Genomic DNA, 14350 nt, shown 5'->3' with positions numbered 1-14350 from the left:
TTACACAAGTTTGTGAAGCAACGTGTTTGGCATCATTGCATGTCCTTATTTAGTGTGTGACTGTAAAGACATCGGTATTGATCAGCCCTCTATCGTTGTGGTAGAATGCTTGTGGAAACTACCTAAAAGAAGGAAGTGTGTCTGCTCATGCTCGTAGAGTTGTAGTCCATGTAGCACTGTTGCTTTGGGCTTACTGCAGCCAAGTATATCTATCATACGGAGAGTGCTAGCAGAGCTTGTTCACGTCATGACTCCTGGGAAGTTGAGGAGAGGAAGACAGGGAAAGGGTTTAGGAGAGAGAAGAAAGGAGATCCCAAGAAATATTTCAGAAGATATGAAGATACCAACTACATTCTACTGAAAATAGTTAAATGTAATAGAAAGTGAGGGGGTCCCTGCGGGTGTCAGGGACCACATAAGAGATAGGAATGAAAACTAGATTAACTTTATCAACCTGGATCAGACCTCCAGGAGTCTAATGCCAGGTGGTTCATTGTCAGCATGTTTAAAACATATGCAATATGGGAAAAGGTGTCCAGGCAACAATCAGTCCACTTCCAGATGCACAATAAAGCTTAAGATGTTGACTACATAGAAACTCTTTCAAAGTACATGTGACCATGAGGGTGGTTTCTATAGATAAAAGGCCTAGAGTCTAGTGTGGTCTCTGACCAATAGCAGACATGAGGGATCTCCCCTAAGGTAATGGTCTAGAGAGGGAGAATCTGGGATATCCTTCTGTGATCTCCCCTAAGGATGGGTAATGGTATAGAGATGGAAGAGTGTGGGATAAGCATTCTGGAACATTTGGGTGAGGACTGCCTCCATAGTTAGCGAAAAAGTCACCAGGTCATTAACAGCCTCTGCTCTCAGCTTTCTGGGTGGAATGCAGGTATTTGATTTCTCTTCTCCACAGAGGAGATACCCCTCATGATTGACATTCCTGGTTCCCATAGTGCTTCTCTTGAGTCCAAGGCCCTCGTGCCCTCTACAGGAAAGGAAAACGTTAGTTCTTCTACTTTCACACTTGTGCTTGTTGTAAGTTGTTTTTACAATTGGCTTACTGTGCCTTTACAATAAAAAGCATGAAGTTGACTACTCAGCATGGCTGAACAACTGAGCAGCTTCCAAGCACAGAGGCTCTTTTCAGTAGGCTCTCTGCAGTACAGGATCTTGGGTGGTATTTAATCTAGGATGCCTGGAATGGATTACTGTTTCGGGGGGAAAAGATTCCATGATTAAGATTTAGAAGTGTTATTTTTCTCCTGTAGAATTGGCTCCCATGTATCTCTGTGTCTCTCATATACACACAGTCTCTCTCTCTCTCTCTCTCTCTCTCTCTCTCTCTCTCTCTCTCTCTCTCTCTCTTTCTCCATACGTATGGTATGCTTTGTAGCAGTTGGGAATGTTGAATCCTTTCTCATATCCTTACTAACGTATCATAAATGTGATGGTGTATGGAGTGTACCTTTGTTGGCACTCATGCATTATGTAAATCTCACCCAATTCTAGGCAATGTCACCATGAACATCCCTGAGACTTACCAATATAATAGAGTTCTTTACATGAGGAAATAAAGGGTTACAGAGAAAGAACCTTTCCCAGACACTCTCTTGTCTTTTGAAGGAATTTAGAAATTTAAAAACACACACACATTTTGTATTTCAAAATGAAAATTTAAATGTGCCTACTCACACCTCACTTCACTGACTTAAGTAGGTGTCAAGTTAGAGTGATTGGATCCTCTTAACCAAGGGCAACATGTCCAACACAGAATGTAATGATTTCAACCTTTAAAAGCAGCTTCAGGTGTGTGTCATGTGTTAGTTAAGTGAAGCTGTCAGTCCCAAACTGGCCTGTGCCTGTTGCTATAGACATGCAAACAGTGTGAACAGAGAAGTTGAAAGGTTCATTCTTGTGCAGTGAGCCAGAAAGATCCAGAATACAGCATGGTAGGGTGTGTGCCATGACACAACAATATCACCCTAGGCTGGGAAACTAGATTGGGATCAACCCATGGAAAACCGTGAGCCTGGTGCTGAGGTTTTCAGGCTTATGCTGTGGGAAGTTTTGGAGCAGAGTGAGTGATCAGACCTTTGAACTCTCAGAAGTAAATTCTGATGGCAGAAGGACAACGAAACAGCATAATTTTTCAAAGATTTTAATCACATATATTTGGCCTCAAGGTCTGTGGTTTCACTTAGACTGTGAGTCTGTGATGATTGATTGACATGTATAAAAGTCTTGGAGTAGTTTCCAGACATTTTAATTTTGTGGAAGTCTTAGATAGGTTGATTTTAAAGTCAAATGTTTTGTGTAACAGAAATGCACTAGAACTCTGTGAGCACTGCTTTTTGTATTAGGCTATGTGTCTCAGTAAGTTTGTGCTTGCAGCTGAAGAAAACTTCATAATGTTACATTTTAATAGATTGAGTCTATCAAAGAGTAAACATAAAGAGGAGAGGACAAGAAAGAATAAGTGATTTCCAAGTGACAGAGCCACGCTAGAAGTGAAGTGTGCACCTCCTGCTGGCTACATTGAGGGCCTTTACACTAGAAGTCAGTTCGGGCATTCTCTACCGCTTTCTGTGACCCAGGCCCTGTGGTTGTAGCTCCTCTAGATGTCGTCCTCTGTATGATGAGACAGTATGGTAATACACATACAGAACTGTTGTTTGATTTACTGGCCCACACAAGGAAGCAGAGTTTCATGTGGAAAACGCTCAGATACCTCTAGGAGACTGTTTGCCTTATTGCCTTACCACTTAATTGAAAACTATGTAAGAGATAACTCTGAGTGCTTATCTAGTCCACTGGAGGCCCTGGGCTCAGTCTCCACAAATGGTGGATGTGGGAGAAACAAAGTCTACAAATTATCTTTTCTGCCTGTTTTTTACCAATTTCCCCAGGAAGTTTATAGTAACTTTTTTTTTTAAACGTGAGACCCTCTCTGAGGGGTTGGGTATGTGTGTGAGGGAGATTAAATCTGTACTTTTGTCTCTAAAGGGAAGATTTAGGTTGAGTACAATGAATAAAATTTCTAAAATCAGAACTGTCTAATGAGACAGGCACCTCAGGAAGAGCAGCTTAGCCGTAACTGCTTAGTGCTTGCATTGCTTCGTCTCTTGCACCCAGCACTGCATGCACGTCTGTAGCTGTTTACGTCATGGTGAAGATCCTGGCAGAGGATCCTAGGTTACCTATATTGTTTTTGTAGTCTTGGAATTTTGAGTTTGGGTAGTGTTATAGCTAATCAGATTGACATAATGACAATTGAAGTGTAATTTATCAGGATGAGGGAAGTTGGCACTTCCCTGGGTATTGCCAATTTGAATAACACAGCTTAATATTAAAGTTGAAAGTGTAGCTTTCTAATCTCCTGTAAAGCTGAAACAATAAATGAAGTCATATACCCCCACTCCAAGACTTTCCCCTGGGGCCCTTTGTTGAGTGTAATGAGGAGTATCTATGCTATAGTCACAGATAGGTTTTTCCATATTTTGGTAAAGTAGAAAATACTCAGAGTCCACCAAACTATGAGAGTTATATGTAGAATTCGACACATATTGCATGCTGCTTTCAATATTAAGAAAATTACTTGGGCATTGCTGTGTCCTTTAAGATATGTTATTCTCAACTGTCTTTTCCCTGTTCCTTACCCACAACCCTTATCAGATCAGAAAACCTGTGTGTTCTACAGTGGTGTGTCTTGAATATCCCCATTAGTTTGCAGTAGTTACCCCTGGCCTGCATGTTAGCCTTCAGTTTAATGGCCTTTTTTATGTTCATTCATTTTATTTTATTTCCCATCGTGGTTTTGTTTATTTCTTTTTTTGTTTTTTGTTTTTCTGTTCTCTTTAAAAACCGTCGTGGTTTGCCCTTCATATTCCCCAATGTTTGCACATGACAAGATGTTGCCATCCCAACATTACCTCCCACTTCACTGACCAGTGCCACTACTGACCATCTAGCACCAGCCACAACGGGACCACTACCTTCAGCTCCTCGAGATGTCGTGGCCTCCCTGGTCTCTACTCGCTTCATTAAATTGACATGGCGTACACCTGCATCAGATCCTCATGGAGACAATCTCACCTATTCTGTGTTCTACACCAAGGAAGGGGTTGCTAGGTAAGTGCTGCTTGTTTAGGGCCAGTGGGCTGATCTTCTTCCCCTGCCTGGTTATTCTCACCCTGCTTTATTGTGCAGTGTTTGTACCAGTTTTCAATCTGGAAAATAAGATTGTTGAAATTGTCTTCCCCAGTGTTATTTAGGTCATAATATAGACTCCAAGCACATTGAAGTTCTAGCATTTTTCCCCACCTTTCTGAAAAAATGGGAGGAAGCAGATAGAGCTGTTTGGGTAGAAGCGTTCAGAGATAGCCTGGACTGTGCCTGGTATGTTTTGCTTATGGTTTATAGTGCAGGGACTCAAATCAAATCAAGTCAACATGTAAGCTGAATGAACATCGCCACTCCAACCCACCTCTTAACACTAGAACTGTCTACCTTCTCCTAAGATTCAGCAGAGTGTGGAGATTAAGCCGGTATAACTTATCAGTCAGTGCATTTGATTTTGTACCTAGAGGGTCTTTTTGATGTCTCAAGAGTACTTAGGGGCAATGCCCTGGTACCTGCAGCACCTCAAGAGCTTATGTTGTTTACAGGAGGGCGTCTGGAATCTCCAGACCACTTTCTCCCCTGCTTGGCTTCATTTATGTGTATGCTCTTATTTTCCTTTCTTCTCAGTTAAACTCATTTTCTAGTGAAGCCAGTCTACTTATGCATGGGGCCTTTGTTTCAGTCTCTGGGTTCTTCTTCCTCGCCTCTTTCCAGCTAAAGCTACAGGCCTTATTCTTTCTGTGCCAGTGTCAGCCCCATGCAGCTCTCAGGCAGCCTCAGCCTCTGCACGTGACTCTTGAGACCACTGGTGGTGACACTGACTATAATAATGAGAATAGTTGTTGGGTTGTTCGTGTGTATTTACGTTCTTTTCCCACTAGATTATGAGCTCTGTGAAAGACCCTTGTCAGCTGCTGACTTCTGTAGACCATTTCATTGTCCTCAGCCTAGGGCCTTAACACGTGAAGTACAGTTTACTTTCCTGCTAGCGTGCTGTAACTGTCGTACTGTACTGTGTATATGGCCAGACTACCAAGCTCAGCAGCTGCAGGACCCGTGATTCTGCCTCATCACAAGTTGCAGTGATATACTTTATCTTGATAGATTGGACTGCTTGTCAGATAATGCTGGCTGAAAACAGGTTGTTTGAGATTTTACAAAGAAAAGGAAATAAAGTCCTCTACATAAAAAGATGGCACAGTTCTAGTCTACTGAACATGGAAGACATTAGATAAAAGGAAGTTTAGACAGTAGTAAGTGCTGAGAACAAGAAACCTGAAAACTAAAACAGCCAAAAAGTAAGAAATAAAAGAACAAAACCTCCCAGAACCCAAGTTTACACACACAAAGGGGAAGAATGCAGTAGCCGCACATGGACCTTAGCGAGTTTCAGTATCAGTGTCGGAATAACCTACAGGTGACTGACAGCTTAATTGCAAGTGCCATGTAGGTTCACAGGGAAGAAGGCATCTAGTTATTCCTATGCATAAGGCTCACTATCTCTGCGGCATGGCCTTTGACTTCATTAATGCATCTGCCATAAATAAATTCCCCAAACAAATAATTATGCTTGGTTTCTGTCATGCTCAGATAACACCCCTCAGGCCCCCCCTAAATGCCCACATACAAGTTTCTATTCACTTTTGTACTTTATTAGATCCAGCTTATCCTAGTAACTTTTGTTAAATTTTTAGATTTTACAAATCTGATGATGTCATTTGGGAACTAGAAGTGGGCTAAGTGAGACATTTACAATGACAGTTGCAGTGACACCAGAGTTCAATTTCATGTCTGGAGTAAAAGTGGTGAGACCTTAACACTCATCTCCCTGACCCAGAACTTTTGGTAGAAATTAGTATGAGGTTAAAAATAAAACACATGTTTGGAACCACATGTTGGAAAACCAGTAAGAATTTGGGCATAATAAAATGAGAATGGCCCATTTTAGACTTTTAAGCAGTTGTGCTCTCTGACTGTATTAACAGTTTGCAGTTAGCAGTATTTTGAGGGCACTTTTAAAGTTTATAATAGGAGAAGGAAAAAAGTCTAGAGAGAGCATGTATGTCGATAGAGATACAGCAGTTGGTAGCCTGGATAAAGGTAAGAGCAGGGACTTAAAATGGGTAGGAAATGTGGACATACATCAAAGAAGATGCTTTAGGAGGCTGAGCTTTGTTACTTCATTAAGCTTGATGTCTGAATACAGGCAATGAAGGGATAAAAAATGTCTAGAATGGAAAACCCATGTTGTGATTATGTTGTTTTATAATATAAACAGTTTATTTAGCATTTTTGAGCTTATATTTATATCTTTAAACAAGAGTAATAAATTATTTTACACAGAATAAACAAAAATACAGTGTAAGAATGTAGACCACTATCTTACAGGCAAATTCTCTACTTCTGTATTTAAACATTCAACCACCAGGTGGCACTATGTGCCTTGGTCATAAGCCGTAATTCTGCTTGACACTTGCGTTGTGTAGTCCTGAGGGTCCTTTGGTGCCTTTTTTTTTTAATACCTCTGTAATATTACCATTTACATTTATTACCATTCTGTCCTTTTTACCATTTAAATGCCTCTATTTTAAATGCCAGTACTTTTCTGGTGTTGTTTATTAAATGAAGAGTTGAGAGTTACTCCAAGTATTAATAGTATTTTCAAGATGGATGAAACATTAGAACTGTTAGTCTAATTCTAGGGCTGCATATTATGGGCACCAGGCCGAATCAGAGCTATTATTTTTATGATTCAGGATCTAATAATTGTTTCTGTATTTTAAAACAATTTTTTAAGCATTTATAAGCAAGTGTTTTGCCTATAAGCTTTACTGTCTGGCACTTTTGAGGAAAAGTTGCCTAACCTATCTCATTCTTTCATTAAATACCTAAATAAAGTAGGGGTCAGAAAGAGCTAGTGGCTTGATCAGAGTCTCTTGATGGGCTAACAGCCCTACCACAACTAGAATTAGATTTCCTAGCTCTGTGTTCAACACTGTTTCAATATAAAACACACTTTTTTCGTTGTCCTCTGACTCAGCTGTAGTATTCAAACCTCAATCCAGTGTAACCACACAGGTATTCTGAAATAGTCCTTTCTGTTGATCATTGGTTCCCGTCCTGAAATCACCTTTCCTTTCTCCTGAAGAGAAATTGATCATACAGACGAGTCTCTCAGAGCCTTCTCATATGGGGATTCGTCTCTGGGAATCATGCTTATGACGGACTTCCTTTTTATAACCATGATCCTGTAGAAATGTTTCAGGTTTTAACAGTGTCACTGATTTCTCCCATTTCCCCACCTTTCAGAGAGGAACAAACAAAAGACATACAATTTCAGAAATGTTAAAGGCAAATTTTAAATTGTGTGACTGTCCTTCTGAAGGTGAGCATTCTGCCTCCTGCTTGTGTAGTGTGTAAGCATAGATGAAGCAGCCTTATCCTTCAGTTTCAAGTAAAATACCATCCCCAGTTATTTCCCTAGGAAATAATGTTGTTTAAAATGTAAATACAGGTGAGCCATAGCCTGTGCTCTACAGTTCAGTCCTTCCCACTAAACAGAATAAGCATTGGTGATCAAATCACAGTTCCGATACCTCAGAATATAAGAAATAAGTTGATATGCTTCCCCTAAATCTGGTAACTTAGAAGTTTAGACAAAGACAAAATAGTACAATGGATATCTTAGGTATTGCTGAACAATAATTTTTAATATGGTAGTATTCCTTTTAGGTAGCCTAGCCAACTACAGTGTAACAACCTCTGTAAATATTCTGTGACTACTTCGTTTTTTAACCAATTATGGTTTTGTTTTTTAATTTTTTAGATGAAAATACAGTTACATTGGGTTCCCTTTTCCCTCCTCCCAACTCTTCTCATTGTCCCCCTTCCAATTTATGGCCTCTTCTTTGTTATGTTGCACACACACACACACACACACACACACACACACACACACACACACACACTGCTGAGTTGTATTTGGCTATAATCAGTGATATCAGTAATGTTTGAGCAAGATCACTCACAGCTTGCCAAGTATTTACAACTCACTCTTCTGTCAGCCTTCTATACTGTTCTGCCTGGTAATCTTAGTTTCTCTTTTAGGAGTAAATGTGACTTAATGGTTAGACTTTCGCAGAAACTGGAGATTGAAACTATCTAGAGCTATGCTGTATTGATCAGTTTCTTTCCTAACCCTTCTTTATCCAAAGGGAGCGTGTTGAGAATACCAGTCAGCCAGGAGAGATGCAGGTGACTATTCAAAACTTAATGCCAGCAACTGTTTACATCTTCAAAGTTATGGCTCAAAACAAGCATGGTTCTGGAGAGAGCTCAGCTCCTCTACGAGTAGAAACACAGCCTGAGGGTAAGTCTTTCACCTGTCTGTTGGCCAAGCCCTGACAAGAGCTGCTTGCAGTCCTGTCAGCTTTTAGTCTTGCATACCAGCTTTCAGCTCCTTCTAGATGAGAAGATGAATTTTTGTTGAACATAGAAGTAAAAGGGCAGCAGTATATTTCTGCTTTCTTTCCTATTCATATTATACCAATCTTTTAAGGAATAGCTCAGAAGTCTTGTGGAACCTTTCTCTGATCATATGTATCTGTATGATCCTAGATACATCATCACCTCATTCCTCAATGACTTTATTAATGCCTCTTGCTTATTTTATGGACAGTTCCTATAACATCTGTCATGTCTATAATGTAGTGCTTTGCACAGTGGTGGGTATTTGACACTGTTACCAGCTGGAGTGCCCTATGTTATCACACCTCATAGATAGAACCTCTGTGCTTTGGATCTGTGTTCTTTTATGCTCAATGGTATTGCCTCTAATTTTATTTCTAAGACTTTCTGTGACTAAGTAAGGTAAATGTCAGGTTGGTTTATACTATAAAGGTCCTGTATGCCTTAACTTTTGGTTATAAGCTACAGGCCTGAATTTATAAGAAATATCATAATGTTTTTCCTTCTTGAAAATTTTTAACTATTACTTCTTGCCATAAGCTATATTTTTCTCAAAATGGTCTCTAGTTAACTTTTATGACACCTACACTAGCTTTCTTTGTTCACAAACCTAAATAAAAGACTTTGTTTTAGAAGTGAGCATGTGGGGTTGGGGATTTAGCTCAGCGGTAGAGTGCTTAAGGCCCTGGGTTCGGTCCCCAGCTCCGAAAAAAAGAAGAAGAAGAAGAAGAAGAAGAAGAAAGAAGAAGAAGAAGAAAGAAGAAGAAGAAGAAGAAGAAGAAGAAGAAGAAGAAGAAGAAGAAGAAGAAGAAGAAGAAGAAGAAGAAGAAGAAGAAGAAGAAGTGAGCACGTGAGATACATTTGTATCTCCCTATCTGGAAGCGCAGAAGAATGAATTTACCAATTATATAACAGAAAGAATTCAGGAACTGTGCCTGGTGGGTGAAATAAAGGCAAGAAGTTAAGAACCTTCAACTTTTTAATGTTATAGCAACTTACTTATCCAAGGTTTGTGTGCCTCCTATGCCAGGTACTATGCAAAATACTAGAAACACAGAGATGGTGAACAAGTAATGTTTGTTTCTGAGCATAAGCAGTAGTAAATGTAATAATGAGTCCTTTGTCACGGAACTGATGATAATGAAATCATGAGTCAATGCTAGGCAAGAACACAGGGCCAAGAAGAGTGTCCAGACTTGATTTAAGGTGAATGCATTCTCTTTACAGAGGTAGGGATGGTAAATTTCATAGTTGACTGTGTTCAGAGTAAGTGTAGGAGTTATCCGTTAGATTTAAAGCTCCATTCCCCTTCATCTGCTTTTAAGGAAGGCACCATAATTGAGAGATACTAGACTAGAATTCAGAGCAAGGAAGAATTTATATAAAAATACAGAAAGAATCCCAGAAAAGAAGGAGGCTGTGGTTGGTCTTAAAGCATTTGACATAGCACAGGCGTTCTTGGGGAGGGAAACTGGATGACCCAAATCCCAGAAATAGGATCAAACAGTGCACATGCAAAGTGAGTCATGATGAAAATGAAGGTAGGACCACTGGATTTGATCTGGTGCAGAAATCTGTCCTGGGGCTGTGAACCTTCTGAAAATGAAAATACCTGTATATATATATATATATATATATATATATATATATATATATATATATATATATATATATATATATATATATATATCCACATTCCCCTTGAAAGACGACTATAGCTTTCATGAACATTTCAGACTTTGTGTTCAAATTGTCAAACCATTGAACTGAAAGAGTCATTGTCAAATTTAGAAGTGAAAGAAGACATAAGGAGAAGTGGCCCTTACTGTGTACCTACTGTGTGCCTTTCATTGTGTTGGGCAGTTCAGATATAAAGATTAGTAAGCCTTGAGTTCTGTTTACAAGGGATTTTCAACCTTCTGTGAGAGACAGGCAGTTAAATACACAGTAGTGTGAGGTGCTGCCATCACATGGAAAGAGACTAAGGTAATTAGTTGAAGGCTTTGGTTTAGAAAGAGTAGTTGAATGAGGTTATAGGCAGGAGGAACAACTGGTTCTGGTGCAGGCTTTGGAATTTGTAATGTGACAGACAGCAGAGATGCCAGCAGTGAAGAGGGCCATGCACCTCCTGAAGCTGCGGGGTGTAAGGAGAGGTTTGAGCACTGAATTAGCCTTTGGAGGGCATTTTGCACACTTTGTTTGTTAGACCACTGCACAGCTGACTTGAAAGGATCATTAGTGCCTTTTACAGGGGTCGTATTCGCTACCTACGCTTAACCAATGAGTATATTGAAGGTGATGTTAAGAAAATTTGTTCTTCTATTTTTTTCCCCTATTTTTTCTCCTATTTTGTTTTCCTCTCTCTTTAGTTAAGTTGGAAGAAAGTTTCCACAGCAACAAAAGTGTGGCAAACCCTACCTGTCAGGCTACACAAACTGTGCTGTTAACATTGAACAAATGGCACAATTCATGACTAAATAAAGCAAACAACTGTTAAAGTGACTACATTCAGATCTTCCTACTTCTGAAGCAAAACAAGTCTCACAGCATAAAGCTGTTGTTTGAGAAAACCAGCTTTTTCTTTCTTTCTTTTTTTTTTTTTTTTTTTTTTTTTTTTCTGGAGCTGGGGACCGAACCCAGGGCCTTGCGCTTGCTAGGCAAGCGCTCTACCATTGAGCTAAATCCCCAACCCTGAAAACCAGCTTTTTAAAACATTTTTTCCTTCATTGGCCTTAAATCTAATGGTGTCTATAATAGTGGCATTAATGCTAGAAAACTTATTTTTAATATAGAATTTCTCCCAAAGTATAGACCTGAGCAGCTAGCCAGGATTAATATATATTTTGGGAAATAACTCTGATCAGATGAAAAGAATATTCTTAAAGGGTTGATACATGAGCCATTGTAGAAGTTAGATCCAGTGTCCACAAAGGACCAGCTACCTTGCTGAAGGTACTATCATAGTCTCCTTACTGCGCTTCATGAGTCACGTTTTAGACTAAAACACTGTCCAATTTCGGGCTCCACCACTATAAATTTCCCATGACTTGGAAAGGTTCTTAGCCTCAAAATTCATGGGAATAGTAATACTTTGCATCTCTTTTGGTTAGTGCTAAGATTAAATTAGAAAAGAAAAGTAAAGAAGCATGTAATGCATTAACTTTATTGATGTTTGGCTCATTGTAAGCATTCAGTAAATGTAGCTATTACTGAACTTGATGCTATTTCTTTAACGGGTTTTATTCTTTGCTGCTTCTCTTCCGTGCTTGTGTCCACACATCCTTTCTAAGCATGGATCTGACTGTCATGCTCCTGTTCACTGCCTGTCAGAAAAACTGAACCCTACAGTAGGACATCAAACGTTCCTCCCTGTCTGGCTCTTGTTTTCAATATTATTTCTCCAACATCCGTTCTGTGGTACAACCATACAAGTCATATAACATTGTCTTTCCACCTATCCCCCAGATTGCCCCAGTGACAAATAATATTCTCGCAGATGTCTAAAAAACCATTTTTTGTAATAACAAGAAATCCTCACAGCTCTTCTCTTCCCTTCCCTAAGCAACCCTTCACATAGCAGAATCCTGTGCTCTCTACTCTTTCATTACAGCCACCATATGAATCTGCCAGCATTTATTATTGTACCTGATCTGTGCTAAACTGAGTTCTTTGTGAATGGGGCTTCTGCCTATCACTGTGTTCCCAGAACCTGCTTAGTATTCAACAGCAGAAAGATCTCTTCCAGTGGAGGTTGCTTTTATATGCTGCCTTATCCCTCTACAAAACCAGAATTTGGGGCTAGAGAAGAGGGCTCAAATATTTATTGTGCAAGTCTAAGGACTTGAGTTTGGATTCCTCAGTACCCACATAAACCTAGGCACACACCTGCAGCTCAAGTTAAGGGATGGGGGAAGGGAGCAGATAGATGCCAGGAACTTGGGTCATCCAGCCAAGCTGAAACAGATAAGCTTCAGGCTCAGTGGGAGACCCTGTCGCAGAGCATGGCAGTAGAGCATGATAGAGGAAGACTTCTGACACTGACCTCTGGCTCCCACACAGCTCTGTGTGGTAAGAGAGTGTGTATATACATATGCACTTCTGAGAGTTTGTAAATCACAGGAATTCTTTTGTGTATTTTTCTTATTTTTAATAAATTGAATGTACTTCATTTCTGGCTTTGAGTTATGTAAAGGAAAACATATGGATCTTAAAAATACTTAAAGTCAATTGTCTTTTTAGCTTTTATTGTTTCTAAAACGTGGGCTTTGTAACAGTATTGCTGAGAATGGCTATTGTGAACTGCAGTAAGTCTGATTTATATCTTGATCTCTTGGAATTCTCTTTTCAGTTCAGCTCCCTGGCCCAGCACCTAATATCCGAGCTTATGCAACATCACCTACTTCTATCACTGTCACATGGGAAACACCATTATCTGGCAATGGGGAAATTCAAAATTACAAATTGTACTACATGGAAAAAGGAACGGATAAAGAACAGGTATAAAGTGATATGGTTTTTTAGGGGGGACCATTAGTTTCTAAAAACTAAAGGGGTAGAGATACAGCTCAGTGGTAGAACAACTGCCTAGCATACAGGATATGCTAATACTGTAGCCTCCACCCCAAATCTTACAAAGCTCTATGATCAGTTGAAGAAATCAAAAGTGATTTGATTTATTTTGAAGTTTTTACCAGCAAGGGTCGTTAAACATCAAATAATATTTCTAAATAAACTTCTATTGTTTATAATTAACTAATCTGCTTTCGCTATAGATAACATTCTGTAAGAGGGTTAAAACTGTATTGTGCAGCATTTGTTCATTTTGTAGCATTTCTTTTGGCTTGAGGTCTCTGTGTGTGTGGGTATGTATGTACAGATGCATATTCCATTTCATTCAAGGATGTTGATGTTTCAAGTCACTCCTATACTATTAATGGACTGAAGAAATACACGGAATATAGTTTCCGAGTGGTGGCCTACAATAAACATGGTCCTGGAGTGTCTACACAGGATGTTGCTGTTCGAACATTATCAGATGGTAAGCTTTTTCCTAATCAATAAAACCATGTGCTTTGATGTAAAGAAACTTTTATTCTTATCCCCATTGTACCTCTTGATGATTAACTCACTTTTTAAAGTGTTTTTTTCTTACATGTAAACTTCAGGTAACACCAATTTCACCAGCATTGCTGTAAACTTGACTGGAAAACACAGAGCACGTAGTATCTAATACAGAATGGGTTCTTGGTGTTTTTAGTACAGTCTTCTGAGGAGATAAATTCTGTTGCTTGTTTACAGCACAGACCTTTTTATGGCTATAGGATGATTAGCCTACTGGAAGTACCACTCATATTTAAAAATGTAAGAGCTACAGTTCTTTTCCCTTAAGCAGAGGTCAAACGTTACGTCAGTAATAAAGAAGCAGCATGGGGTTGGGGATTTAGCTCAGTGGTAGAGCACTTGACTAGCAAGCGCAAGGCCCTGGGTTCGGGCCCCAGCTCCGAAAAAAAGAAAATTAAAAAAAAAAAAAGAAGAAGCAGCAGCATATATGCATGGTTTGTAGTCCATGAAGAGATACAGTTTTGACCTCTGTTTTCCTACCCAAAATACTTAACTTCAATCCAAATTACGATGCAACAAGCAGACACGTCAAATTGAGAGAAGTTCTGCAACTTTTTAAAAAAATTTAGATGGCCTTTAGCGTTAAAGATGGCCTCTTATAATATATTATAATATACTCTTATAATATATTATATCTTAT

The 14350-nt window shown here is 39.3% G+C and overlaps 1 protein-coding gene across 14 annotated transcripts in view; it reads left to right on the top strand.

Annotated features, from left to right (window-relative positions):
* Neo1 (neogenin 1) overlaps positions 1-14350 on the top strand; it is a 152448-nt gene that overhangs the window by 91918 nt on the left and 46180 nt on the right. For 8 of the 14 annotated variants that reach the window (XM_063266216.1, XM_039082416.2, XM_063266214.1 and 5 more), the window contains exons 8-11: positions 3912-4131; positions 8337-8491; positions 12938-13086; positions 13489-13627. In XM_063266216.1, coding sequence (XP_063122286.1) covers positions 3912-4131; positions 8337-8491; positions 12938-13086; positions 13489-13627 — 663 coding nt within the window. The remainder of the gene's footprint in view (positions 1-3911; positions 4132-8336; positions 8492-12937; positions 13087-13488; positions 13628-14350) is intronic. The other 6 variants (XM_063266212.1, XM_063266211.1, XM_039082417.2 and 3 more) reach the window with 2 other exon arrangements.

This window comes from Rattus norvegicus, chromosome 8 (assembly GCF_036323735.1).
Source record: "Rattus norvegicus strain BN/NHsdMcwi chromosome 8, GRCr8, whole genome shotgun sequence".
Lineage (NCBI taxonomy): Eukaryota > Metazoa > Chordata > Mammalia > Rodentia > Muridae > Rattus > Rattus norvegicus.
The sequence above is the reverse complement of the archived record's forward strand: the minus strand, read 5'-3'. Positions and strand labels throughout refer to the sequence as shown.